The 25,338-nt window shown below is 48.3% G+C and overlaps 1 protein-coding gene across 1 annotated transcript; it reads right to left on the bottom strand.

Annotated features, from left to right (window-relative positions):
• Positions 1-715: 715 nt before the first annotated feature.
• PM20D1 (peptidase M20 domain containing 1) lies at positions 716-25,124 on the bottom strand. The gene is made up of 13 exons (XM_079761804.1): positions 24,882-25,124; positions 21,996-22,082; positions 19,941-20,173; positions 19,111-19,197; positions 17,260-17,393; positions 16,057-16,176; positions 15,189-15,264; positions 14,757-14,818; positions 14,433-14,511; positions 12,283-12,354; positions 5,686-5,854; positions 3,401-3,500; positions 716-2,154 (listed from the first exon to the last, which is right to left on the bottom strand). Exons 1-13 carry the CDS (start codon positions 25,048-25,050, stop codon positions 2,031-2,033), a joined length of 1,512 nt encoding a protein of 503 aa, XP_079617930.1. The 5' UTR covers positions 25,051-25,124; the 3' UTR covers positions 716-2,030.
• Between the last annotated feature and the right edge of the window lie 214 nt (positions 25,125-25,338).

Raw genomic sequence — 25,338 nt, 5'->3', positions numbered from 1 at the left:
TGCCTCCTTTGTGAAAGAGGAGTAATACTACCGTAGAGTTGTTGTCACGATTAAACAAGATCGTGGAGGGGAAGCAGGTTCCATCAGTAACTGAGGATCACAGAGTGACAGTGAGTTTGGGGAACAGGTGACATGGGTTAGATGTGTAGCCCCCAGCCAGATATGTAACCTCTCTGAGAACCAATTCCTTCTCCCTATGAAGGGGTAATGATACCTTCTTCCCCGGGGCTTTTGTGGGGCTCGGATGAGATAAGGTGTATGAAAGCTCTCTGTACAGCTCCGGACAAATGGGAAGGGTTATTTTTGTTCTTCAGCTCAGCCACTAACAAAGGCTGAATAAGTACTGAATTGGCCAGAAAAAGGGAGGGTGAGGGAAGGAATGTGAATATCAGGGTGAGTAGCAAAGAAGCTCCAATAATCCCAGCGCTGTTTTTAACACTTTCCATTAAGCTTAAGCTCCAAGAAACAGCTGCATCCACAGGAGGGAGGTGAGGAATAGGGAGCTGGAGGAGGATCAGGGGTTGTGAGGAGGAAAAAGGTGCCCACTGCTGTCAAGCCCCAGGAATGTCCTTGTCTGGTAAGGAAAGCGGGGGGGGGGGGGGGGGGGGAGTCCTCTCAAGTCCTAGCTCCCTTTGTGTCTTGCTCTGCGACCCCAGCCCCTGTGTGATCTGCACAGCACAGCTCCCAGCTTTGAGGCAAGAAATGCTGCCCCCAAGGCCCCCACCCGGCAGCTACGGAGCAGATTCAAATGTGCTCAGGGTTGGATTCCAGAAGACAGCTCTGCCATCCCCTAATGGGAGGCCGCTTGCACCGCCTCATGCCCCCACAAGCCAGCCTCCCCTGCCCCCTGCCCTCCACTTCCCCTGAGAAGTCTGAGCCAGGACATGATGCCAGGGGCCAGCGCCCTGCTGGTCCCGGACTTCTCTGGGGCTGGACCATGAGTGCCCTGCCTGAGCAGCTCAGCCCATAGGATGTGCCGGGGAAATGTTTCCACACTCCCGTGCTTCCTGAGGTAGGGCAGCGGCAGCAGGTGGCAGGAAAGGGCAGGGAGGGAGCAAAGCCTAGGCAGCCCTTGGCAGAAACCCAAGAACAGAGACTTTCTTCCCCAGGCTCCAGAACCAGGAGGTGTGGGGTTCCTCCGAAGCCCCCTGCCTCCGTTGATGCTGCATAGAACACTTGATTTGACCAGTGGTCGTGGTGATGACGGTGGTATCACAATTTGACTAAGTTCTGCTCCAGATATAGAATAAATTGGAGGGTAAAGGGAGAGATGCAGGGGCTGGAGAGGACAAAGAGCCAGCAAAATAACCCAAGAAGTGGTGGGGGTGGGTGGGGTGGGGGAGGAGGGAGGAATAGGAAAGGAAGTTACAGCAAAAAGAAATAGATAATCCACAGAGAAGGCAGCCTGGCAAGAGTGCCCTAAATTAAACACTCTCAGCAGGTAAAACCTGGTTAAGCTTTTTCAAATCTGCATTTGGTAAGTCAGGCCTGGAGTGTGGAGCTGTTAAGTAACCAGCATATGACAGACATCTTCTAAGACAGGGACAGAAAGGCAGGAAGTGCTGGTCAGTTGAGGGATGGAGACGGCAAGAGGAAGGGAGAAGCTAGATTCCTGCTGACTGTCCCCTGACCTTGTTCTTGGGAGCAAGGCAGGTGGGGATGTATTACAGTGTGTGAGTATCTGTGTGTGTGTTTGTATGTGTGTGAGCGCGCGTGCGTGCGTGTGTGCTTGTGCTTATTTTAGTTATTTTTTATTGATTAATTTTAGAGAAAGGGAGGAAGTGGCGGGGGATGGGGGAGAGAGAGAAACACTGAGTTGTTGTTTGACTTATTTATGCATTATTCCTTGGTTGTTTCCTCTATGGGCCCTGACCAGGGATTGAGCCCGTTGTGTTGAGTATCAGGGTGATGCTCTAACCCGGCCAGGGCTACAATGTGGTTTTGACCCAAAGTTTCATCAACATTGGCTTTCTCCCTTGGGTTAGTCCTGGCCTAGGGTCAGGCACCCCCGATCCAGCTGCTCCGGGACCTCACAATTCGTGCAGGTGAGAAACTGGCCTCTGTTCTGTGTCAGCATTCTGGATAAACTCAAAGAGGAATTTCACCTGAGTCTCGAAGGCTTGGACTGAGATTCTCTCGTTGATTCCATGTATGCTGCGGGGGAAGAGAGAGCCCATAGCTGAAGCACAAGCATTATTGGGGAGCACTCCCCACCCCAAACTCCCTGAAACCAGTGGCATTTGACCTTCTGGGGTAGGAAGTGGGCAAGGTGGGAGAGGCCATTTGTAGGAAGTGAGGTTTCCTAGGAGCCCATGGAAAACCACAGTGGGGGTAACTAATAAACCCCTGGGGAGTTCAACATCATCTCCGGCTCTGGGAGATGATGTTGAACTCCCCAGGGGTTTATTAGAAATTATCACTCGATAATTTCTCCTCTGAAGAGAAATGATCTTTCTCATTCTCTTTCTCTCAGGCCAGGGCCCCTACCTAGATTTTTCTCGATTCCAGCACTACTCCCATCCCCACCCCCACATTACTAGGGGCACAAGAGGTTAGGGAGGGCAACTGTCTAGAGTACTTATGGGGTTCTTTACCTAGGAATGTCACTATCAGACCTCATGCCCGCAACCTGCTTCTCCACAACACAAAACAACACAACGCACAAACAAACCACACATGTAACTTCAAAGATGAAGGGAAATAAAGAGTAACGACTTGCCCCTTCACTAAAAACAAACTAAACCCCACTCCCCAAAAACCCACACAAACCCATGAAAGCTGTTCTTAAGCTCATACTCAAATATTTTCATTCTGTTGGCAACTGACTTACTGTGGGGAAACTGGGTCCGGCTATGACAAGGAGCAGAGAAATACATGGAGATCCTCCTCCCACACCCAGGTGTAAAATTCGCGGAAGGACCCACAGAACAGTAATTCACACACAGCCGTTAAAATGGGTGATCCTGTCTTAGGTTCTTATGGTGTGTTTCCTTTTGAGAATTCAAAACAGGTGCCCATCGTTGACCTCACGTGTCTGCATTTCACTGAGTGGTAATCAAGAACTCTGCCATCTCCCCCTTTTGGAGGAGAAAATGAGGTTCAGAGGGAAAGCATGCTCCCAAAGGGAGGAAGAGCTGGAAATAGCACTCAAGGGTCCTAATTCCACCAGGTTCTCTCCAATCATCTTTTAAAAAATCTCCGTCCCTGAAAAACAGTGACCAATTCCCACACATTCTGGGGAGTGGCAAGACTGGCAAGGAGGAAAGCTGGCCCGTTGGGTTCCACAATGTCTCCATTTTAGTTTGTGCAAACCCTGGCCCTCTCCCATTCTGTGGACTTTCAGGAGAAAGCAGTGGGGAAGGGACAGGCCAGTTGTATCAAACTTGTTCTACTCACTCACCCACTGAAGTCCTGAGGCTGCAGGTAGAGGGGGTTGAAGCGATAGATGCCAGTGGTGAGGTTTGTATAGTGTCGGCTGTCAGTTTGAGCAATACAAATACCTAGAAAGGGAAGATCAAGAGGAAGCGGGTTTTATGTGAGTAACCAAACTAAGGAAGAGGTTGATGGTGGGCTGGCTGAAAAATTAGGGCCCCTAGGTCACTGCAGAGCAAAACCTGGGCCCTCCTGGGAGCCTGCAGCTATGAATATTTGTCACTTAGCCTACCCGTGGTCAAAATCTCACTGAAACACCATTTCAGCCAGAAACATGGAAGATCCCCCCTCGGGCATTAGTGAGATATCCTTTCAATGATCCAAAGCTGTGTCCTCTCTCCACGATGACCATGGAGGCCAATACCTTTATTTCATACCCATAGCTAGGTATGCTTAGACATCTACAGGGGTGAGAAAAAGTAAGTTTTTAGTTCTTTGTGTGGAAAAAATATATAACATAAGAATACATACTAATAAAAGAATAAACTCTATTTTGTGTACTTATAATTGTAAACCTACTTTTGCCCACCCCTGCAGGTATCCAGAAATATCACTTCTTTCTTGCCTCCACTTTCATCTGTATCATCCTAGATCAAAAAGAGACACCCTCGGGGAACTTGACTGCTATAAAATGCGATCTTCTTAAAGTGGAACATCACTTCCTGTTCTTCTCATCCTCTGTCTTCTGAGAGGTTTGGAAAGTCCCAGGATATTCTCCAGCGTCCCACTTTCCCGAAGCAGCTCACCCAGTTCCCCAGTTGGGGCTGGGACTTGTCCTGATAGGAGTGTTCTTGGGAAACGACCCCCTGGAGCGTTAGTTGAAGTGTGATGGAATGAAATGAAATGGTAACTTGTCTTTTGTTCTGTTTTTCACTCTTGGTTGCAGATGGGTAACTAGGCCCTCCACAATTCCTTGGTTTGGGGATTTCTGCCAGTTGATGGCTGCCTGTCTTATTTCTGCAAAAACCTAACTTTGTCCCTGGGATTATGGCAGATGCGCCAGTAGGGAGCCTTTGATGGCCAAGGTAGGAGACTATGCAATGGTGAGGACAAGGGTCCCTGGATAGTGGGACCCAGGCCCTGCTCTGTGGCAGGAGTCCAAGGAGGTGGCAGACCTCAGAGGGGATGGCTGCTTGGTATCTTCAGATCTAGAGTCAAAGATCCTACTCTCCACACAGGCCAGGGAATGAACCAGAGGAAATCTTCAACCTGAAGTGACCTTGTGGCTAGGACAATGGGTATCTCAGAGGTAACCACAAGGACCAACGACTATTGGCTAAGGGACTCCAATGCTGTGTTGCTACATAAAACCTTGAGGGCCTGATTCAAGGTGGGAATGGTGGGGTCCTTGGAGGCCTCATTAACGTCTCAGGTTGAATATCTTGAGGAGTGGGGCTTACAGTCAGATTTAAGTTGATTTAAAAAAAACAAGGTTGCTGTTCTTTTCATGCCCCAGTTTGTGGATGTAGAATTTCACAGTAAGCTCTTTAAGGGCTCATGCCTAGCAGAAGGGTAGGTCCTAAGTATGAGCTTAGACAATGTTTGAGGGGATCCATGATTAAACCTAAATAAAGAAACCGGACATTAGAGCATTTCCTCTTCACACCACAGACCAGAGATTCTCAAACTGTGGTCAGCCATTAGCTGGTGTTAGAATCCCCTGGGGTATCTGCTTAAAATGCAGATTCCAGGTTCCTCTCCAGAGTTGGTTAACCCAAATCTTTGGGTATAGGTCCAGGTAATCTGCATTTTAGTAAGTTCCCTAGGGGGATCCTCTTCCACTCTTAAATTCAAGAGCCACTGTCTACACAGTGAAGGTACTTAGAGGTACTGTTGCTGCGAGAGAAGGGTGTAATTGCCAATGGTGTAGGCTGGGTGGTGTTGCTGGGCTTCTGATTCTGAGCTTTGCTGCTGAGCTGTATCCTAAAATAAATCAGAACCAGACTAGGGGAAACTCAGCTGCCTCCATGTCTCTTCCCGGGGAGGAGGACTCTGGGCCGATCCTCTCCTCCATTCACTCTGGTCTAGGTTAGCCAAGAACCCAGGCTTGACCTGACCTAATTTATTGTTTCTGCTCCTTTCCTGTTTGCTTTCTCACTTCCACTCCAGGGAAGGGGGTGGAGACCCATCAGGAGGGGAAGCAGCCAGCTGTTTTTAGGCTCAACAGCTGGGGTGGGGGTAGGGGAGTGAACATTGGATAGAAAACAGTTCCAGCCCCCACCTCCCTCCAGCCACAGCTGATGAAGTCATTACCTGGAGCAACAATGTTGATTTCCGGGAAGACGGACTGTATGGTCTGGCGGATCAGCTGGTAGCCCAAGGCCTGGTCATCAAAGGGGCTGACAGGCAGGGGCTCAAAGGCATCCAGCACATGGAACTGGACCCGATCATCAACCACAATATCCTTGGCTAGTTTAAGGACCTTCAGGGAGGACACAAAGGGAGTTTGTTTTCTTACTAATCTGCTACCCAAGTACTAAAGGAATTTAAACAGTCCTGATTTTTCTTGAGCAAGGCAGAGCTCTGGAGTTACAGAGGAGACTCATTTTAGCACTGGGACCTAAGTTCAGCCAATTGGCTACAGGAGATAGAAGAGCTGGGTCTTCCTGGAAAGCCATCTACAGCATAGTCAATTTATGCTACATCTTTGGGAGACTTGCCTCATAGCCAGGAGGCAGGAAGGGAATTGGAAAATCAGGAAATGATGGTTCTTTTCCTTGGGTGGTGAGTCATGGGCTGAGTAAGATGGTAGGAGTCAGCAGAATGCGAATCTCAACCATCTCGAGGAGAATAGATGTGCTGACCTCACTTCAACCTTCCACCAGCTGGGGATCTCAGACAGGTGATGAACAGGTCACACTTTGCTTTCCCCTCTCTGGGCATCCCTGCTTCCTGTTTGTAACCAACGGCACTGGGACCAGGAAGATGAGTTCAGCACAGACAAAAAGTCAGGAGTTGGGGGACCGGTGTTCAAGTTTTCTCTTTGCCTCCTTTCCTCAGGAAGGAACCCGAGGAAGCTCCTAGAAAAATTCAGTCTGAAATGACTAGAGATGAATCCAGGAAAGGTTCTGGCAGGATGTAGACCAGACCCTGAGGATTAGGTCACATGGAGCCATGTGGGACTGGACCAGGAGGCTGGCTTAGGGTGGCCCCCAAACCCACTCAGCCACATAGGGAAAGCTCCAGCACTAGTCTTAACCCATTGGATCAGCAGGTGCTTTAGAACTGTCTGTGTCCTAGATGGGGGAGTGTCCCATAGTTGGGGATCACCTAAATGGGGGCATTATCTCAAGAGTACCCATTTTAGGTCAGTGTTTCGTAGAAGCATGCTAGGAGCTGAGTCTGGAAAGGAAATGAGAGTTCCTACTTCTGGCTTAAAAGCCACCATTTGAATCAAACCAATATCCCCACTTTTGGATTGGGGGCGGGAGGAAGGATTGATTGACTAGCAGGCGTCCTCAAACTATGGCCCGTGGGCCACATGTGGGTGTTTTTGCCGTTTTGTTTTTTTACTTCAAAATAAGATATGTGCAGTGTGCATAGGAATTTGTTCATAGTTTTTTTTAAAACTATAGTCCGGCCCTCCAATGGTCTGAGGGACAGTGAACTGGCTCCCTGTTTAAAAGGTTTGAGGACCCCTGGACTAGGGGCTTATTTTCACTCTAGCACTTATGTCCCAAATACAATAATACAAAAATATATAGTCTTGGCATATTCTTGATGCACTGGGAGTTTCCTGAAGTCATTCCCTTTGAGGTAGGTTGGGACTGTGCTGCTGTCCCCTGTGACCCAAATTACTTAGATCCCTGATCCCAGAAATCGAAGAGGGCACGCAGATTGGACCCCCCAATGAGAGGCCGCCAGAGTTCAGTCTTCTCACTAGCTGCTAGGTTGGGACTCACCTCACTCCTGACTCAAGGCAAGTCCTGAGTCTACCTCATTTCTATACTTCCAGTACTAAGAACATTAAAGGCATGCAAGAAATGTTGAACACCTGAAATTTAAAAGATGTGGACCAATAAAAATAATACTGGGAGTTGTCTCATTAAGTGGCTTATCCAGGTTAGGCAGTCAGTACCACTGGGCTGGGTGTCTAAACCTAGTAAAAAAGACAACATTTAATTGCTTCCACAGTACATCCAGATTGCAGTGGGGAGAAGTAGAGCTAGCAAGAAGGGCAGGGCTCATCCTATATAATAAAAGGCTAATATTCAAATTGTCCCCTTGACTAGGAGGAGTTCCACCAGGGGGTGGGGCGGGGCTGGCTGGCTGGCCAACCGCCTGTATCCCCTCCCCTCAGCCAGCCCAACCCCACCTGTGCACGAATTCATGCACCAGCCTCTAGTTTAAAATGAATTCCCTAATGGTATTAATCCTAAGCCAGAATTTGAAGGAAGGATATGAAACTGATGGAGAAAAGGCAAGAAGCAGTCTGAACATGGAAAGGGGTATGTACAAAAACTGAAGATGACACCAAACTTTGTGCCTCAGACAGCCACTTACTGTCGTATTACCTTGGGAAAGCCCCCTCACCTCTCTGTGCTTCAGCTTGCTCATCTGTTAACATGTGGGCAATAGTAGCACCTACCTGGTAAGTGGTTGTGACCATTACTGAAGTTAATGTATGTAATGTGCTTAGGCCAGTGCCTGGCACATAGTCAAGGCTCAGTAAGTGTTAGCTGCTAGTTGCCTGTTTAGACTAGAGGGACTGTCCTGGGCAATAATCAGAGGCACAAGGATGGGACTAGGAGGAGGGACCCCCCAATGGTCTAAGGGGCCCCCAAATTACTTTAGAGCACATTAATCTCTCATTTCTCTAAACTCCTATAGCCCTCATAGCACATTCCTACAATAGTATGTTGTTCTCTGTTTTATGTGTACATATATTTTACTCTCAAGTGGATGGTAAATTAGTTGAAAGCAAGGACAATGAATACTCAAAAACTGGTGAGTCCAGCTTCCGTCTTGTGGTACGGCTGCTCATTATAACATCCCTGATGGGTTGTCATCCAGCCTGTGCTTGAACACTTCCAGTGGCAGAAAGCTCACCATCAAGTGTTCTATTTCATTCTACCTTTGAGCAACTCAGCTATGAATGTCTTTCTTGTAATGAACTGAGATATGACTTCCTGTAAGCCAAATTCCGCCCCCCCCCCCTTTTTTGGTATTGCATGTACTTCACAGGATAGAATATAGTACTAGACACATCATGAACACCGAGCAGAATGTCACCTCTGTGACGATTACAGGCAGTGCTCTTGCTGCCTGAATCTGTTCCCCAGGTCTGTGCTCCTTCTCAGTCTCAGCGTAAATGCCCCCTCAGAGGGGCTGAGCATTGTATTTAAAGCTGCTCAGTGCTCCTCTCCCACCCCCAAAATCACTTTGTTACACATTCTATCTAATAAAAGAGTAATATGCAGATTGACTGTCACTCCAACACACAAGATGGCTACCCCCATGTGGTCAAAGATGGCTGTCCCCATGTGGACACAAGATGGCCGCCACAAGATGGCCAGCAGGGGAGGGCAGTTGGGAGGAACCAGGCCTGCAAGGGAGGGCAGTTGGGGGTGATCAAGCCTGCAGGGGAGGGCAGTTAGGGGTGACCAGGTCGGCAGAGGAGGGCAGTTAGGGGCAATCAGGCTGGCAGGGGAGCAGTTAGGCATCAATCAGGCTGGCAGGGGAGTGGTTAGGGAGTGATCAGGCTGGCAGGCAGAAGCAGTTAGGGGCAATCAGGAAGGCAAGCAGGCGAGCAGTTGGGAGCCAGCAATCCTGGATTGTGAGAGGGATGTCCGACTGCCCGTTTAGGCCTGATCCTACCGGGATCGGCCCTAAACGGGCAGTCGGACATCCCTCGAGGGGTCCCAGATTGGAGAGGGTGCAGGTTGGGCTGAGGGACACACACCTCCGTGCATGAATTTCATGCACCGGGCCTCTAGTCATCCTATAATTTTCTTGGTGATACCTCTTTAAAAAACCACTGTGTTCATTGATTCCTTGCTGGTTGCTGTCTTCCCTACTAGACCCTATGCACCACTCGAATGGGAATCTTGTCACCACTTACCCAAGTGCTCATATGAATGTCTAGCTCATAGTAGCCACTCAAAAACACTTGGGGGAGGGAGAAGGGAAGGAAGGGATCTTCTGTATTGCCCTCTAGATGAGTGGACACCCAGCCTCTCAGGAGCTCATTACCATCCCAGGACCCACGTACCCAAACTCTCCTTCAAGGGGGGCTCCCTGAAGCATTTTCCAATGGTCTTATTTCTATCCCGCGAGACCCATTCAGAACAAATCTTCCTTTCCACCTGGTGGCCTATTGTATTTCTGAAGACTGTGGAGCCCTATCTACACCCACAACGTGGGAAAGATGAGTAAAAGTGGAGGAAGAGGACTCTGGGAGTCGTTTGTGCTTCCGCAGGACCAGCCCAGGGCTCTGCAGCCATGGCCCTCAGACCAGCAGGGAGTGAGTGTCCCTGATGCATGGAACTGGGGCACGAGGGAGTGGAGTGACCGGGACAAAGGGTGCTGTGTGTTTTGGGGATGATGGAGGCTTTCCATTCCTCACTGGGCAGGTGGGCAGGATGGGCCTAGGGATTCCAGGGCTTTCATCAGATGGACCGGGAAGGAAAGCCACTGTGGCAGGGGACGAGAGAGGAGGGAAGGGCGGCAGAGCTTGGGGAGATGAAAGCCCCAGCTGGTGGAAACAGCCCTTGAAAAGGGCATGGAGTGGGAATGAGGCTGGAAAAAAACTGGTGGAAATGTGGCTGAGCTCAATGAGGGGAATTTAGTGATTTCCTGGCCCCATGAGCCCCCAGGGAGAGGACAAAGGTTGGCGCCTGATGAAAAGAAATAGCGCCCGGGGCTCACATGAGTCCCAACTCCCCTGGAGTGGCAGGCTGTTAACCTGTCTCCACCCACACCCCTTCCGCAAAGAGGGGTATGCCCTGTGTGACAGTAAAACTTTCCGTGGGGAAGGACTCGGGGAGAAAGGACCACACACATCTAAGTGTGGCTGAGCCTTGATGAACTGCATCAGACACCCAGGAAACACTGCCTTCCCTGAACTCTGCTGAACTCGGAATGTGTTATTTACCCGATAGTGGTTCAGTGGCCCCTTTTGATCATTTTTTGAAGGATCAGATTTACTTTTTGAATTCTTTTTAGCTCAACCTGATGTTTAAATAAGCTAGATTTTCCCGTAGATGTCAAATATTGTGTAAATTCTACTCACCCTTCAGCTGCCAGCTCAAATGCTAATTCCTCAGGGAAGCCTTGCTGGTGCCCATACAAGGTCTGGTTCCTCATTATATTTTCTAATAGCACCTGGTCCCTTTCGTCATAGCACTCATCACAATCTGCCATTACTCATTCATTGTTATAGTTTTGAAGTTGATGTTTGCAGCAGACCATTGCAAGGCTCTGTCATCAACCCTCTTCTCTCCTAACTGTACATATCCTTCCTGTGAGATTTTATTGATGCCAGAGGTTTCAAGTATGCTAACAGCCCTCCAGCCTGTATCTCTGGTCCATACTCTCTTCAGACGTGAGGTGTTTGTAATTATCTATTAATATATTATGAGCTTCTCAACCTTCTGAACCATTACATTTCTCTGTGAACATGCTCTTCTCGAATTCCCAATTTTGGTTAAAGGGATCAGCACCTGGCCAACTACCCAGATGAAAAAAACCTTAGAGCCACCCCACCTTTCTCTCGCCGCCCACCTCTCTCTCTCAGACCTCTTGCAGGCACATTCTTCTCCACCGCATGACCATGGCCTTGGTTCAGACCTTCATGCCCTCTGCCTGAGAGGTCACCACAGCTGCCCGTCTCTTCCTACTCCAGCACTTCCTCTGCGTTGCTGCCATCATCACTCCCTAAGCAAATCTGAGCAGATCACTGCCCTGCTGGAAGCCCTCTGACAGTTCCCTTCTGTCCACAATGAGAGCCCACACTCATGAGCACGACATACAAGGCCTTGATCTCCAAACTGTGCCTCCATGTCCATCTCCCGTCATTCCCCCCCCCCCCCCCCATTTATCCTACTCTTCAGCTCTACTTGACTTGAGCCTTACTCTACATGCCTTACTTCTAGCAGAGTCCTCTTTGTCCTTTAAGTCCCAGCTCAGATTTCCAGTGGTTAGAAAAGACCTTCCCGACCCTCACAGGGTAGCATCAGTTCCCTTCTCTGAATTGGTCCTATTTTCACTTGTTTGTCCCGAATTGTTATAATCATAGTATAGTGTGGTAGCTTAAAGCACAGAGCAGAGAGTCTGGAATGAGGCTGCTGGATGGGTCATCTTGGGCATGTTCCTTGCCCATCCCAGTTTCCCCATTAAATGAGGACAATACAATTCCTTCCTCATAGGGTGGTTGTGGGGATTAAACGAGTGTGTGTCTATCTTAGGACAGGCCCACATGCAGAGCAAGCCCACTATGTTTGCTACTATCATTTGTTAGTATTCATTGCCCACCCCCAGACTCCAAGTTTCCCCAAACCACAGAATCTCCTAGTCCTGTGGTCGGCAAACTGCGGCTTGTGAGCCACATGCGGCTCTTTGGCCCCTTGAGTGTGGCTCTTCCACAAAATACCACGGCCTGGGCAAGTCTATTTTGAAGAAGTGGCGTTAGAAAAAGTTTAAGTTTAAAAAATTTGGCTCTCAAAAGAAATTTCAATCGTTGTACTGTTGATATTTGTCTCTGTTGACTAATGAGTTTGCCGACCACTGTCCTAGCCTAGCGGAGTACCTGGTCCAAAGGGAGCCTTAGAAAAATGTTGGTTGAACAAATGAGAGACCGGGCCAGCCCTGGGATTGCAGCTAAACCAGTCCTCAGGAAGATCGGGTACGTACCTCCTGGACTGTCTGTGCAGGGTGAATCCTGAAGTTGACTGTAGCCTGGGCCACTGGGGGGATGACATTCACCTAGAGGGAGAAATACACAGCCTGGTCTGAGCGAATCTCAAATCCCCACACCCGACCCCTGCCCAGGAAATGCCAACTACCACCAGGAGGAGGGAGAGGGAGCTGATTTGATTTAAAGGTCTGGGGCTTAATGTTTTTCATAATTTATCTTTATTGTTGAAAGCATTACAGGTGTCCCTGCCGCTTCCCCGCCCCCCATTGACCCCTTCCACCCTGCTCCCCTCTCTCCCCAGGCCTTCACCGCACTATTGTCTGTGTCCACGGGGCTTAATCTTTGTAGTCAGCCCCTTGTCTTCCCTGGGCCCTTGGCATGTGGCTGTGTTCAGAGCTAGAGGTGTGTCTGCTTTAGGGCAGATCTTTGTGTTTCTTGGGCCTGGAGGGCACCACAGGGTACTGCTCAGAACAAGACTACTTCCTCTGTGATGCCGGGCACCTCTGTTTTGGCCCTGGGCGGCGCCATTGGCAGTCTTCTGTGATTGCTCTCCTTCCCAGGGTGCCTAGGACCTTTCTGCAAGGGTTAGTGTTAGTGTTAGTGCGTCCATAGGACAGGGCACCCGGAGCCTCACAGGCCCATCCTGGCAGGTCTGATCCCGAGGGGATCGTGATGGTGCTGCTGCTGGTGGTTTCCCACATCAATTGTGAAACTGGACTCTGTTCTCTGCCTCCAGAAGAACCAGGACTAACTGGAGAACAGAGTTAAGCGATGGAGGCATTTCCCCCCCTCAGAGGCCATGAGAAAACAGATTCCCCAATTGCATATCTTTCTTTTAATTGGTATGTGCAAAAAAGCACCAGGCTAGGGACAGGAGAGCTGGGCTGTTACAAATTAGACGTCTGATTTTGAATAAGTGCAACTTCTCTTCCTTTCTTGTTGACAGTATTACAGATGTCTCCCATTTTCTCCCCTTTTTACCCCCCTCCACTCAACCCCCTATACCTCTGTTTCTTAACTGGCAATTGGGGCAATAATTCTCACAGAGCTGTCAGGAAGATCAAATGGAGTAACAAATGTTAAAGTATTCTGGACAGATAAAAACACCATTGAAATTCAAGGACATGGTACTATTATTTCGTGGACACCCTAGGCTGCTGGTGAAGATAGTTCTGGTCTGGCTGACATATGCCAGGAATTATTTCTGAAGTCCCATTCACTTCTCCTTAACCTGGGCTCCACAAGGCTACACTATATCCTAGGTGAACAGTGCTAGTTGAAGTTGTGTTGGTGGTGCTTATGATAATAGGAGTGGTCTATTATTTCAGAAAGGTCTATTATTTCATGATTTCAGAAAGGCCTATACTCATGCTAACTAGCATGGCTGGGCTTCCTTTAAACAGAGATGCCCTGAGTGGCCAGTCCGATAGGAAGTAGACCAATTTGCTGAAAAGTAGCTCTTAGAATAAAAATTTACCAATGTATTATTCACTTGAAAATTATTTCTATTAAAGTAAACCTCACAGACAATTTGTTTGCCAACGCCACCCAATATTTAGTGTATTTTGAGAATGACAATGTGTATATTTTAAGTGCTGTATATATCACAAGTGTTATAGATTTTATAAATGGCAGATGGGTTTCTCTTTGAAACTCAGGGTAACACTAGGGAAAAAATATATTAATCACTCATTAAATTTGTTAGGTGGGTATATCTTTCAAAATATGAGGAAGAGTAATAAAGAAGATCTTTGATAATAGATAGGTTAGAAACCTTTAGTCTACATGACCAAAATGCTAGGTTAATATACTAGTATAACAGGTTGAATGAGTATAGGTCACAGGATGAACTCCCAAATAAACCCTCTTCACACTAGGGTAATGGTTGTTTGTTTTTTTTTGTACAACCCGAAGAACATGGACATCCCCTAAACTACTAATATCCAAAATCTGGCTAGCGATTTCAGAGAGTTTGTAGACCGCAGCTAGAACTCTTGCTCTTGAGGCTTACCCAACTGATGACACTGGGCCTTCCTATTATTCCAACTGTAACCAGATGAGGGAGGAGCAAGGGGATAAAGCCAAGGAAAGGAGGGGTGGGCGGGCAGTGAGGACAAGGTATATGGGAGGAACCAGATGATGTTACCTTGATCCCTGCATTGAACATGGTGACTGCCGTAGTGGTCCTGACCAGCGCATTGGTTATATCGTCCCTCTCCATTAATCTAAGCAAAAGGACTAAGATCAGATGTTGTCCAATGGGGGAAAAATGAGCTGGAGGACCACCCACTTTCCTGAACCTTGAAGAGGTCTTTAACATTAGGAGGGATGTCCTATCTATGAATTACATATAGTGTTTGGTGGCTGAGGAACAATTATTAGTCAGGTCCAATAGAGTCAAGGAGAGGGGACTGGGTGGTGGGTAGGTTTGGGGTGGGTGTGTGTGAGGGAAGGAAAGATAAAACTTTACCTGCTTACAAGGGGCCAAAATAGCCACAGGTTGTTGAAGATTACATTGGCAGGGAAGGAAAACTGAAAGAAAGAAGCAGGTCGGAGGATTTCAGAGGGGTCAGCGTAACAGGGTTACTGTACCTGAGGCCTGGGTCTCTTCCTACTTTAGATCGGCCTTTGGGCCTTCGGCGGTAGCCTCAAGGATGAGTGGGAACCGGCTCCCAAAGGGTGCCTGGGTGTGTGAGGTCTTAGGGTCTCAGATAAGCACCAAGAACCTCAAGGAACAAGCCAGATCCTTGTGTCTTGGCTCAGCCACTGGCTGAGAATGGGTGAGAAAGGGCAGCGCACTGGTACGCAGTAGGGCCCTTTTATTACTCTCAAGGCGACTTCTCTGCCACCCTTTCTTCCTCTTCCACGGCTGCCCAGGAGCACGTGAGACCTCTTCCCACACCTCATTAGCCAGTTGCTGCAATGTCATCTTCAAGGGCCCACTTCCAAACATGTTCGGCATTGGTGTCTGCTCCAGTCTGGAAGAGAAAAGGAGTTTTTACCCAACCCCAGGCAGCGATCCACAGTCTGAAGAGGAAGAGGGAGACAGGATGTTTCCATGGGCCTGGCCAGGAGGTCTCCTATTCACCTCCACCAATTAACCATTCAAAGATCTCAAGATACAAGCAAGACCACCTCTTCTCCACCAGCAGGAGCTGTCTTTTCTACCAAGTCTGAATTAGGGCACCCCCAACCCCCATATCACTTACCACACTGTAGCCCAATTGTTAGTCTCCTCCACTAACTGTGAGTTGTTACTTGAGGAAAAACTGTCTATTTTTTCCACGACTGTTATGTCCGCGACTAGGCACAAAGCCTGAACATGGTAGATAGTCAGTTGAATATTTAATTCAATAAATATAGTTCTTTTTTCCACTTTGCTAAAAACACACACACCCAGATAGAGGGGAACACTGGTACAGAGCCTCCTGTCCTCACCCACACCCAGCAGCCTTTATTTATCTCTGTCCTCTGCTCAGGGCAGGTGGAGAATTTAGACAGTGTACGTCATTGCCGGCTTGTATTTCTAACTTCTGGTCTGGACCTTGGACTAGTCCAGCTACTTGACCTAGCTTTTGTTTGCTGGCCTTTGCTTAGCTCTCCTTCTGACCTCTAACTCTTGTCTGGGTACTGGTGGCTCTGTCCTCCCCGCAGCCCTCACCCTGGCTTCTCAGCCCCACTTCAGGGCAGGACACACAAACTCTAAGTGGGAAAGTGCCAGGTCTTCAATCCTGAGCCTGGCCGAGGGAGCAGGGCCAGGGGTTGCTCACCGGCTGACAGCAGCTGCGAGGATGCCAATGCTAGTCTCCTTCGGAGGAGCTGAGGAGTGGCCTGGAGTCATGTTTACTTCCATCATGAGGTCAAGTGAACCCTTTTCTGAGACTGAAACCCTGCAGGAAAGGATCAGAGAGGGCCCTCCTGTCTTCTTCTCACCTTAAATTATCCCATAGGTCCGCAGGCCAATCTGCATAGTGGTCTGGTGGGCTAGGGGGTCAGCTTCATGCTACTTAAAGAAATCTGCACTTTAAGAAGAGGAGGGGACTGGGTGAGGCTAGGTCCCGGGTCCGGGTGAGGCTGCACGCCCCCGGGTCCGGGTGAGGCCACGCGCCCCTGGGTCCGGGTGAGGCTGGATCCCGGGTCCGGGTGAGGCCGCGTGCCCCTGGGTCCGGGTGAGGCTGGATCCTGGGTCCGGGTGAGGCTGCGCGCCCCTGAGTCCGGGTGAGGCCGCGCCCCTGGGTCCGGGCGAGACCAAACCAGAGGGAGTTGGACCTGCATTACCACCATTTGTCCACCATCCAGAACTGAAAAGTCAGTGCTGACATGTACACATAAGGAACTGGTGGACATTGAAATTGGGTCTCAAAAGAACTGTTGGTCCAGAAAGAAACTCACTACAGACTGATTCATTTGCCTGTCAGCATAACTATTATTGCTCGTCTCACATTCGGTTCTTATATTTCTAGTAACACATGATCTCACTCATCTAGGGGAAATGATGAACAACATAGACTGATGAACAAGAACAGACCCAGAAACAAGGAGGCATAGATCGGACTGTCGGGCCTCAGAGGGAGGGGAGGGGAGGGTGGGGGTAGGGGGGAGAGATCAACCAAAGGACTTGTGTGCATGCATACGAGCCTAACCAATGGTTAAGGACAACAGGGGGGTGGGGGCATCCGTGGGGAGGGGTGTGGGATGGGAATGGGGGGATGAGGACAAATATGTGACACCTTAATCAATAAAGAAATTAAAAATAAATAAATAAATAAATAAATAAATAAATAAATAAATAAAAGAAGAGGAGGGGAAAGGGGAGCCCAGAACTGGTCAAAGCTCAGGGAAATTAAAGCAAGAGGAGTAAAATATAGTTGTTTCAGCATGGCTTACAGTTACTAGGCTGGGGTCACCTCAGATGGGTGGGAATGCCTTCCAAAGTTTCGGGGGCGGGGGGCGGGGAGGGGTGCTTTACTCACATGGCAAAGGGCTTCTTGAGGCTGGGAATGAAACCATCCAAGATGAAGCTACCCTCATCCACAATGAAGGCGAGCTGGACACCCCTTGCCTGGAGGAGGGCTGAGATCTTCTGAGCCCCATGTGCCCCTGACACCTGCAGATATTGAACCCGGAGCCACAATCTTTCTCAGCCAGACCTCCAGAGACAGCTAATGGAGACCCATTCGGCTTAGCCAGGGGCTCCAATACCACCCTGCCCAATCTCTTCCTTGGAGGAAAGGGGTGGGGGCAGGGCTCTAGACAATACAGCCTCACAGATTCCTGGAATGTCAGAGCTGGAAGGGCCAAACACCCCTCATTTCACAAATAAAGAAACTGGGACCCAGAGAGTGAAGTAATTGGCTGAGGGTCAAAGTAAGCAGCATCACTGGAAATCACACATATTCATTGATCTCCCTGTTATTTCTCACACCAATGTTTCTCAAGGTTTAGTTGACGGACCACCTGCCTGCCTCAGGTATTACCAGGGAGTGAGCCAAAAATTCAGATATATGCGTATCATTAAGTGAAAGAAGCCAATCTGAAAAGGCTAAATACTATATGATTCCAACTATCTGACATTCTGGAAAAGGCAAAACTATGGAGAGAGTAAAAACATCAGTGGTATGCAGACTGGTACAACCACTATGGAAAACAGTGTAGAGTTTCCTCAAAAAATTAAAAATGGAACTGCCATTTGACACAGTGATCTCACTTCTAGGAATATATCCTAAGAATCCTGAAACGCCAGCCAGAAAGAATATATGGATCCCTACGTTCATAGCTGCGTTATTTACAATAGACAAGATCTGGAAACAGCCCAAGTGCCCATGAGTGGATAAAAAGGCTGTGGTACATTTACACAATGGAATACTATGCAGCTGTAAAGGGATATATTATTACCCTTTGAGACAGCATGGGGAGACCTGGAGATTATTATGCAATTGACATAAGCCAATCGGAGAAAGACAAATATCACATGATCTCACTTATATATCGAATATAACGAACAAACTAAGCTGATGAACAAAATAAAAGCAGTGGCATGGAAACATGGAACAGACTGATGAATCTCAGAGGGAATGAGCGAGGGAGACTGGAAGAGATTGACCAAAGAACTTGTATGCAAACATGCATATCCCATGGACAGACGATAGGGTGGTGAAAGCCTGTAGTAGGGCGGGAACTGGGTGGAGGGGGGCAGTGAGGGAAAAAAGAGGACATCTGTAATACTCTTAATAGAAATTAAAACAAAGATCAGTGGTTTCGAGGGGTTAAAGGAGGGAGAGAGGGATGAATAGGCAGGCACAGAGGATTTTAAAGATAGTGAAAATACTCTGTAGGATACAATAATGATGGATACAAGTCATTGTACATTTGTCCAAAGCCATGGAATATACAACACCAAGAGTGAACCGTAATGTAAACTACAAGCTTTGGGTGACTGTTATGTGTCAATGGTGGAGCAATTGTAACAAAGGTACCACCCTGGTGGGGGACAGCGATGTGGTAAGTGGGGGAGGCTATGAATGTGTGGGGGTAGGGAGTATATAAGAAATCTCTTTATAGTCTCAATTTTGTTATGAACCTAAAACTGTTCTAAAAAGAGTCTTTTCAAAACAAATTCAGATCTATGACACAGGGCTCAGGAATCTGCCCTTCGGTCAAGGGCCTTAGGTAGTTCCGGCACACAGATACACAAAGAAGTGGGCAAACCACCACACCATATCCTGAAGACCCTACAGCTGGGGAGCAAACTGGTCTGGGTGAAGACACCCCCACCCCCGGCCCACAGGGGTCCCAGAGATAGGTACAGGATGAAGAGGCTCTACCTCCTCATCATGGCCCAGAGCAATGAAGAAAGATCTTCGGGGGATGTAATTTCTGATCAGCAGGAGTTCCAAGGCCTGCAGGATTGCCTGGGGGACAGAAGCATATCAGAAGAGGAAAAGGGTTATTATCTAGTGGGAGTACCGGGGCATGAGACATTCCGCTACCTGCACCACGGCTGGTGTGACTAGGATTGGCTAGATTCTCTTTAAAGACAGCGAATTTCGCCCTGGCTGGTTTGGCTCTGTGGATAGAGCGTCAGCCTTTGGACTGAAGGGTCCCAGGTTCAATTCCGGTCAAGGGCATGTACCTTGGTTGCGGGCACATCCCCAGTGGTGGATGTGTAGGAGGCAGCTGATGGATGTTTCTCTCTCATCGATGTTTCTAAACTCTCTATCCCTCTCCCTTCCTCTCTGTAAAAAATCAATAAAATATATATATATATATATATATATATATATATATATAAAAAGACAGTAAATTTCAAATTGTCCTGGGGGATGGCATGTAGAAAAGCAGAGCTCTGCTTAAAACCTTTACCACCTGGACAACAGTATAAATTTATCAATGTCAGAGCTGAAAAGGTCTCTGGGGATCATCTACTCTGAACCCTATTTATTTTTTTCTGGTTGAGAAATCAAGGCCCAGAAAAGGGAAGTGACAAACTGATGGCTGGAACCAGGTCTCATGGAGCCAAGGTTCTTTCTACCGTAATGACCTCCTGCCTCCTAGGGGTCAGCTGAGCACCTCTCCCTACCCCCCCCACCCCCCGCCCCCAATTCCTGGGTTGATCTTTAGGGCCCCAAGGCAGAGGGAATATAGCATTTCAGACCATCACAGAGTTCTTGTTGTCTAGTGTGCCTCGACCATAGATGAAGCCATCACGTTCCAACCCAGAGAACGGGGGCACCTCCCAGCCCTGGTCAGGGGCAGGCACCACGTCAATGTGAGCCAGCAGCATGTAGGGCTGCAAGCTTGGGTCTGAGCCTTGGACAGTGAACAGGTGGCTGTACTCTCCCACGACTTCATGCTGGATAAAGCTGGTTCTGAACACAGTGGGAAAGACTAGAAGCAAAGGGATGGAAAGCAGGGAGAGAAAGTCAGATTTAAGTTTCCTCTGGTCTCCCACCATTTGGTGCCCTGCCCTTAAAAAAAAAAAAAGTAGCCCTAACCGGTTTGGCTCAGTGGATAGAGCATCGGCCTGCAGATTTGGAACTCCCTGTTCCCCATATGAAAAGCTCATAGAGAGTAGTAAGGCCACCTCCCTAAATCAAATAAAAAGCAGCCCCTCCAAAGCTGGGGCTCTAGGGTCCCAGGTTTGATTCTGGTCAAGGGCATGTACCTTGACTGCGGGCACATACCCAGTAGGGAGTGTGCAGGAGGCAGCTGATCAATATTTCTCTCTCATCGATGTTTCTCTCTCTCTATCCCTCTCCCTTCCTCTCTGTAAAAAAAATCAATAAAATATATTTTTTAGCCAAAACCGGTTTGGCTCAGTGGATAGAGCGTTGGTCTGCGGATTGGAAGGTCCCAGGTTCGATTCCGGTCAAGGGCATGTACATTGGTTGCGGGCACATCCCCCGGTGGGGGGTGTGCAGGAGGCAGCTGGTCGATGTCTCTCTCTCATCGATGTTTCTAGCTCTCTATCCCTCTCCCTTCCTCTCTGTGAAAAATCAATAAAATATATATTTAAAAAAATATATATATTTTTTAAAAAAATAGACTTCTTTAAGAAGCCTTCTGGGACAAAGCCAGTCTGATTTCTGAGTTGCCCACACAATCTCTGAAATTTGTTTTTCCCATATTTCAATTGGCAATTTCTGTATAGTGACATGCATGTCAAGACTCCACCATTCTGACAGTCAATAGCTCAAGATGTGGCTTGGTCTGACCTATATAACATGTTGCCATAAGTACATGGTATAGGCCTCTGCAAACGAGGGATGTGTTAAATTTTGAATATAGGAGGCCCCAGTATCCAAGTTACTTGGAACCAAACATGACCCTTGCCTATAAATTGGAGATATTTTCTTTTAAAAAACAGTACTCCTACTGTTTGTGTTAAATGGACATAAAAGATTGTTCTGTCCAGCACAAGGCCACACTTCTGCGCCCAAGTGTGAATGTTCCCAGGGTCATGATTCAGGTTACAGATAAGTCTTAACACAGGTGGCCTTAGACACACGGGAGGAAAAGCTTTGCTTTCCCGCTGGGCTTTGTTGGAAGAATCCACAAATACCAACATGGATACCTGGAAACAAAAGCCTGAAGTAGACTGCCTTTATTTTGCCAGCCAGCTTGTCTAGCTATCACTGTACATTTAGTTCTGTATTTTTGTCTCCTATTTACTGCAGACATCCAGCCTGGCCTCAGCCTGGCTGCTGGGCACTGATCCCAGAGCCACCTGGCCCAGGTAGAGAGGGGTCTGCTTCCTGCCCCCAGGCCAGCTTCTCCCATCCTGACAGCTTTAGAGGGGCTGCTTTTTATTTGATTTAGGGAGGTGGTCTTACTACTCTCCAGGAGCTTTTCATATGGGGAGCAGGGAGTTCCAAATCTCCTTTTCCCCCTTGACCCATCCTCCAGCTCATGGGTGGTGGGCGTGAGGCGAGAGGACCAATATGATAGCTCAAGGTTTCTTACTGCCTAGAAACTCAGAAATGTGTTAGAAATGAAGTAGGGCCTGTGTAGGTGGAGTGCGTGCGTGCGTGTGTGTGTGTGTGTGTGTGTGTGTGTGTGTGAAGCATGGGGCATAGTTCTGGAATCTTGCACTGAAAGAAGGAATTCCTAGTCCCACCTTCTGTTTTATTGACTAACACTGATCACCTTGTTATAAAACCTTGTCCCCAGTCCGAACTCTCCCACCCTTTCCCCACGGTGTGTGGCTGACCTTTGTGCATGTATTCTCCAAACTCAGCCAGGGCTGTCGTGTTGAACTCCCCGGGGTTGAAAGACACCGTTGGGATCTGGATGGCACCTGCCAGAGTCGGATAGTCAGATATGGGAGATTACAGATGACCACAGCCATTGGTTTTCCCACAGCCCTCTGTGCATAAAAATAGCTTTTACATTCATTATCTTATCGTGGGGCGGTGGGGGGAGGGGGGAGGCAAAACAATCCTTTAAAGTAGGTGCTGCTGTTTTTTCTAACTTGAAGGTGAGGAAACAAGCGTAGGGAGGTTAGAGCTGCTCAGATTGTCCTGAAAGGAGCAGCAGGACTGGGATTTAAACACAGGTTTGTTTAGGTTACTATGGTTCTCAAAGGAAAATAAAACCCAAGTCTGGGGGAGGGGGAGAAGAGTAGATTTTGGACCCTAGCACTGATTGGGAAGCTGCAGCTATATATTGCTCCCCAAGGCCTCACTCTGCCTCTGAAACCATCATCCCTATGATGAATCAGGAGCCTACAGTCCTGGGTCCCTCCATGAATGAGGCTTTGTGTGCAGAGAGCAGGCTTATTACTCATGGGCTGGCTTATCCAGAGGCACTCTGGTCTCTCAGCTGAGGCCAGTGTTTTTTTTTTGTTGTTTTTTGTTTTTTGGCTCATGATACCTGGGAAGGGGTAGATTTAGAGGCTCCCAAATAAGCTCTTCAGTCCTGAAGAATCTCATCTGCCCTCCCCAGATGTCTCAGTTCCTGACTTGCCAATAGGCTCATCCCTTTGAACCAGGAAGTGTTTGCACTCTTAGAAAGTTCCATTATTAAAATAAATAAAATAAAAAGTTGCAACAGCATGGATGGACCTGGAGAGCATTATGCTAAGCGAAATAAGCCAGGCAGAGAAAGATACATATCACATGATCTCACTCATTTGTGGAATATAATGAACAACATAAACTGATGAACAAAAATAGAGCCAGAGACAGAGAAGCATCTAACAGATCGTCCATCCAGCCTAAGAGGGAAGGCAGGGGAGGCGGGGGCGGTAAGAGATCAACCAAAGGACTTGTATGCATGCATATGAGCATAACCAATGGACACAGACAGTAGGGGGGTGAGGGCATGTGCTGAGGGGTGGGAGCGGCTGGGGAGAGGTCAATGGGGCAAAAAGGAGACTTATGCAATACTTTAAACAATAAAGAATTTAAATTAAAAAACTTTAAATTTTTTTTTAAAAGTTCCATTATCAAATTCAATCACCACTGGGAGGAGAAACAGGACTTATGAGAATATTTGATTAGACAGCTACCCCAAAACACACCGGGGAAAATGCACCTGGAGAAGCTTGAAGTCCAGGGAGGGCCTGTGAAAGACAAACTTACCTCTGTACTCAGTTTTTTCCCTAAGGATCAGCCCTACATCATAGCCCACTACATAGACGGGGAAGCCACGGTTCAAAAAGATGAAATAAACTGCCTACATGAGAGGCAGACCAAGATGTGAACTCAGGCGCTGTGTCCCCTGTTCAGTTCTAAGCTGTGCTGCTATAAGGTTTAGAATCTACTTTAGGTTCTTACCATTACTTTTGCTTTCTTCTGTGCAGATATTCTGGTGAGCAGTGGCCGGATGCCTTTCCCAAGACTATTTTATCCTATGCTTTCAAAGAGCACGGCTTTGCCCCCAGGCCTATCACTCCAGCGCTCACACAGTTTACATTCAATCACAGGGCTTGGCTTTTGCCCCCTGCATCTGCCTGCACATGTTTGCATAGGTAGTTCCTTTTAATGCATTAATTAATGAAGGGGGAGGGGAGCCAAGCCCAATGGGGAAGAGGGACCTCATTATCCCACAGGATCTAGCACTCAACAGAAATTTTTGTTTTTCTCCTGGAAAAATGCAGATTCAAAAGGTAAATGAATTTAAGCCTTGGTTTGAGGTCTAGGGGAAAGATGACCTTTAATTAGCAGAAGAAATTAGGAACATGCCACACTCCAGTAACACCCTCCACATCCCTTCTTGGAGCCATCTGGTGTCCAGTGGGTCCTATAGGTGCTAGGTGTTGTCACCCAGTGCCCACTCCTTGCTGTGGGGTTCTGGAGGAGATCCTTTAACTGAGCTAACCCTCAATTTCCCAACTCTGTAGATGATAAGATTAAGATCATTTCACCTTAAAATTACGCAGAGATTTAATGGAATACTGCGCAGCTGTAAAAAAAGAGGGATCTCTTACCCTTTGGGACAGCATGGATGGACCTGGAAAATATTATGCTAAGTGAAATAAGCCAATCTGATAAAGACAAATATCACACGATCTCACTTATTTGTGGAATCTAATAAGCAGAATGAATTGACCAACAAAATAAGACCTGAAGCATGGAGGTATGGAACAGACAGACACCTCGATGTGGGGTTGGGGGATGAAAAGAGATAAACCAAAGAACTTATATACTTACTAGTACAGGCATAACCCAGGGACCCGGGAAATAGGGCAGAGAAGACATGGGGGTGGGTGGGGGGTGGGTGGGTAGAGGCTGGGACGATGGAGGTAAAAGAGGGGGAAAGGGGAGATACCTAATACTATACACAATTAAAAGTTTCTTAAAAAAAAAAAGTCAAAACTTTCAAAGGTTAAAACTACAAATAAAAAGGCAAGCAGGGGCTAGGGTGAGTGGCTGCCCTGCCAACAGAAGCAAAGTTGGAGCTTCCAGGCGAGGCAGGAAACACGGGAGACCCCAGAAGTTAGGCCTGTGGGAGAGGTGGCGTCCCTAAGCCCGGGAGGCGAGGCTGGGCTGTGATATGCAGGACACTCTGTGACAGGAGAGTGGGGTACCGAGTTGGGCCTGGGAGAGAGGGACCCACATCTGAGCATTGGTGGGCGAAGGGGACCCAGGCTCACCTTTCAGCGATTCCTTCATTGCGACGCGTTCCTCTTGGCTGAACTGAGAAGGAATTCGCGACGCCCTCTGATGCTCAGCGTCCCTCAGGCCCTTGGATCTGGGGACGGTGGCGGTACCTAGCAGCAGCATAGCCGCCAGGGTCAGCGCGCACACGTACGGCCGAGCCATACTTCCCTCAAGTTCCAGCTGTTAGTCTGCGGCTGGAGTTTGGACCCAAACGTTCAGCCCGCGGTCTTCGCCCGTCATTGCTCCAATTCCCGCATGGCCTTAGCCCCACCTCATTCTCAGGCCTGGCCAATCATCGTTGGCATAGGGCTTTGGGCCAACCAATCGATGGGACTGCCCCGCCCCAGGCACGCAAAGCCTTTTGGGAGTTGTGGTTTCCAGTCCTCTTGCAGGCCGATGCAGAGTAGAGGTCAGGCAGGGCTCCAGGCGGGTGGCAGGTCGCGTCTGTGC

This window comes from Cnephaeus nilssonii (assembly GCF_951640355.1).
Source record: "Cnephaeus nilssonii genome assembly, chromosome: 21".
NCBI classification, from domain to species: domain Eukaryota; kingdom Metazoa; phylum Chordata; class Mammalia; order Chiroptera; family Vespertilionidae; genus Cnephaeus; species Cnephaeus nilssonii.
The sequence above is the reverse complement of the archived record's forward strand: the minus strand, read 5'-3'. Positions and strand labels throughout refer to the sequence as shown.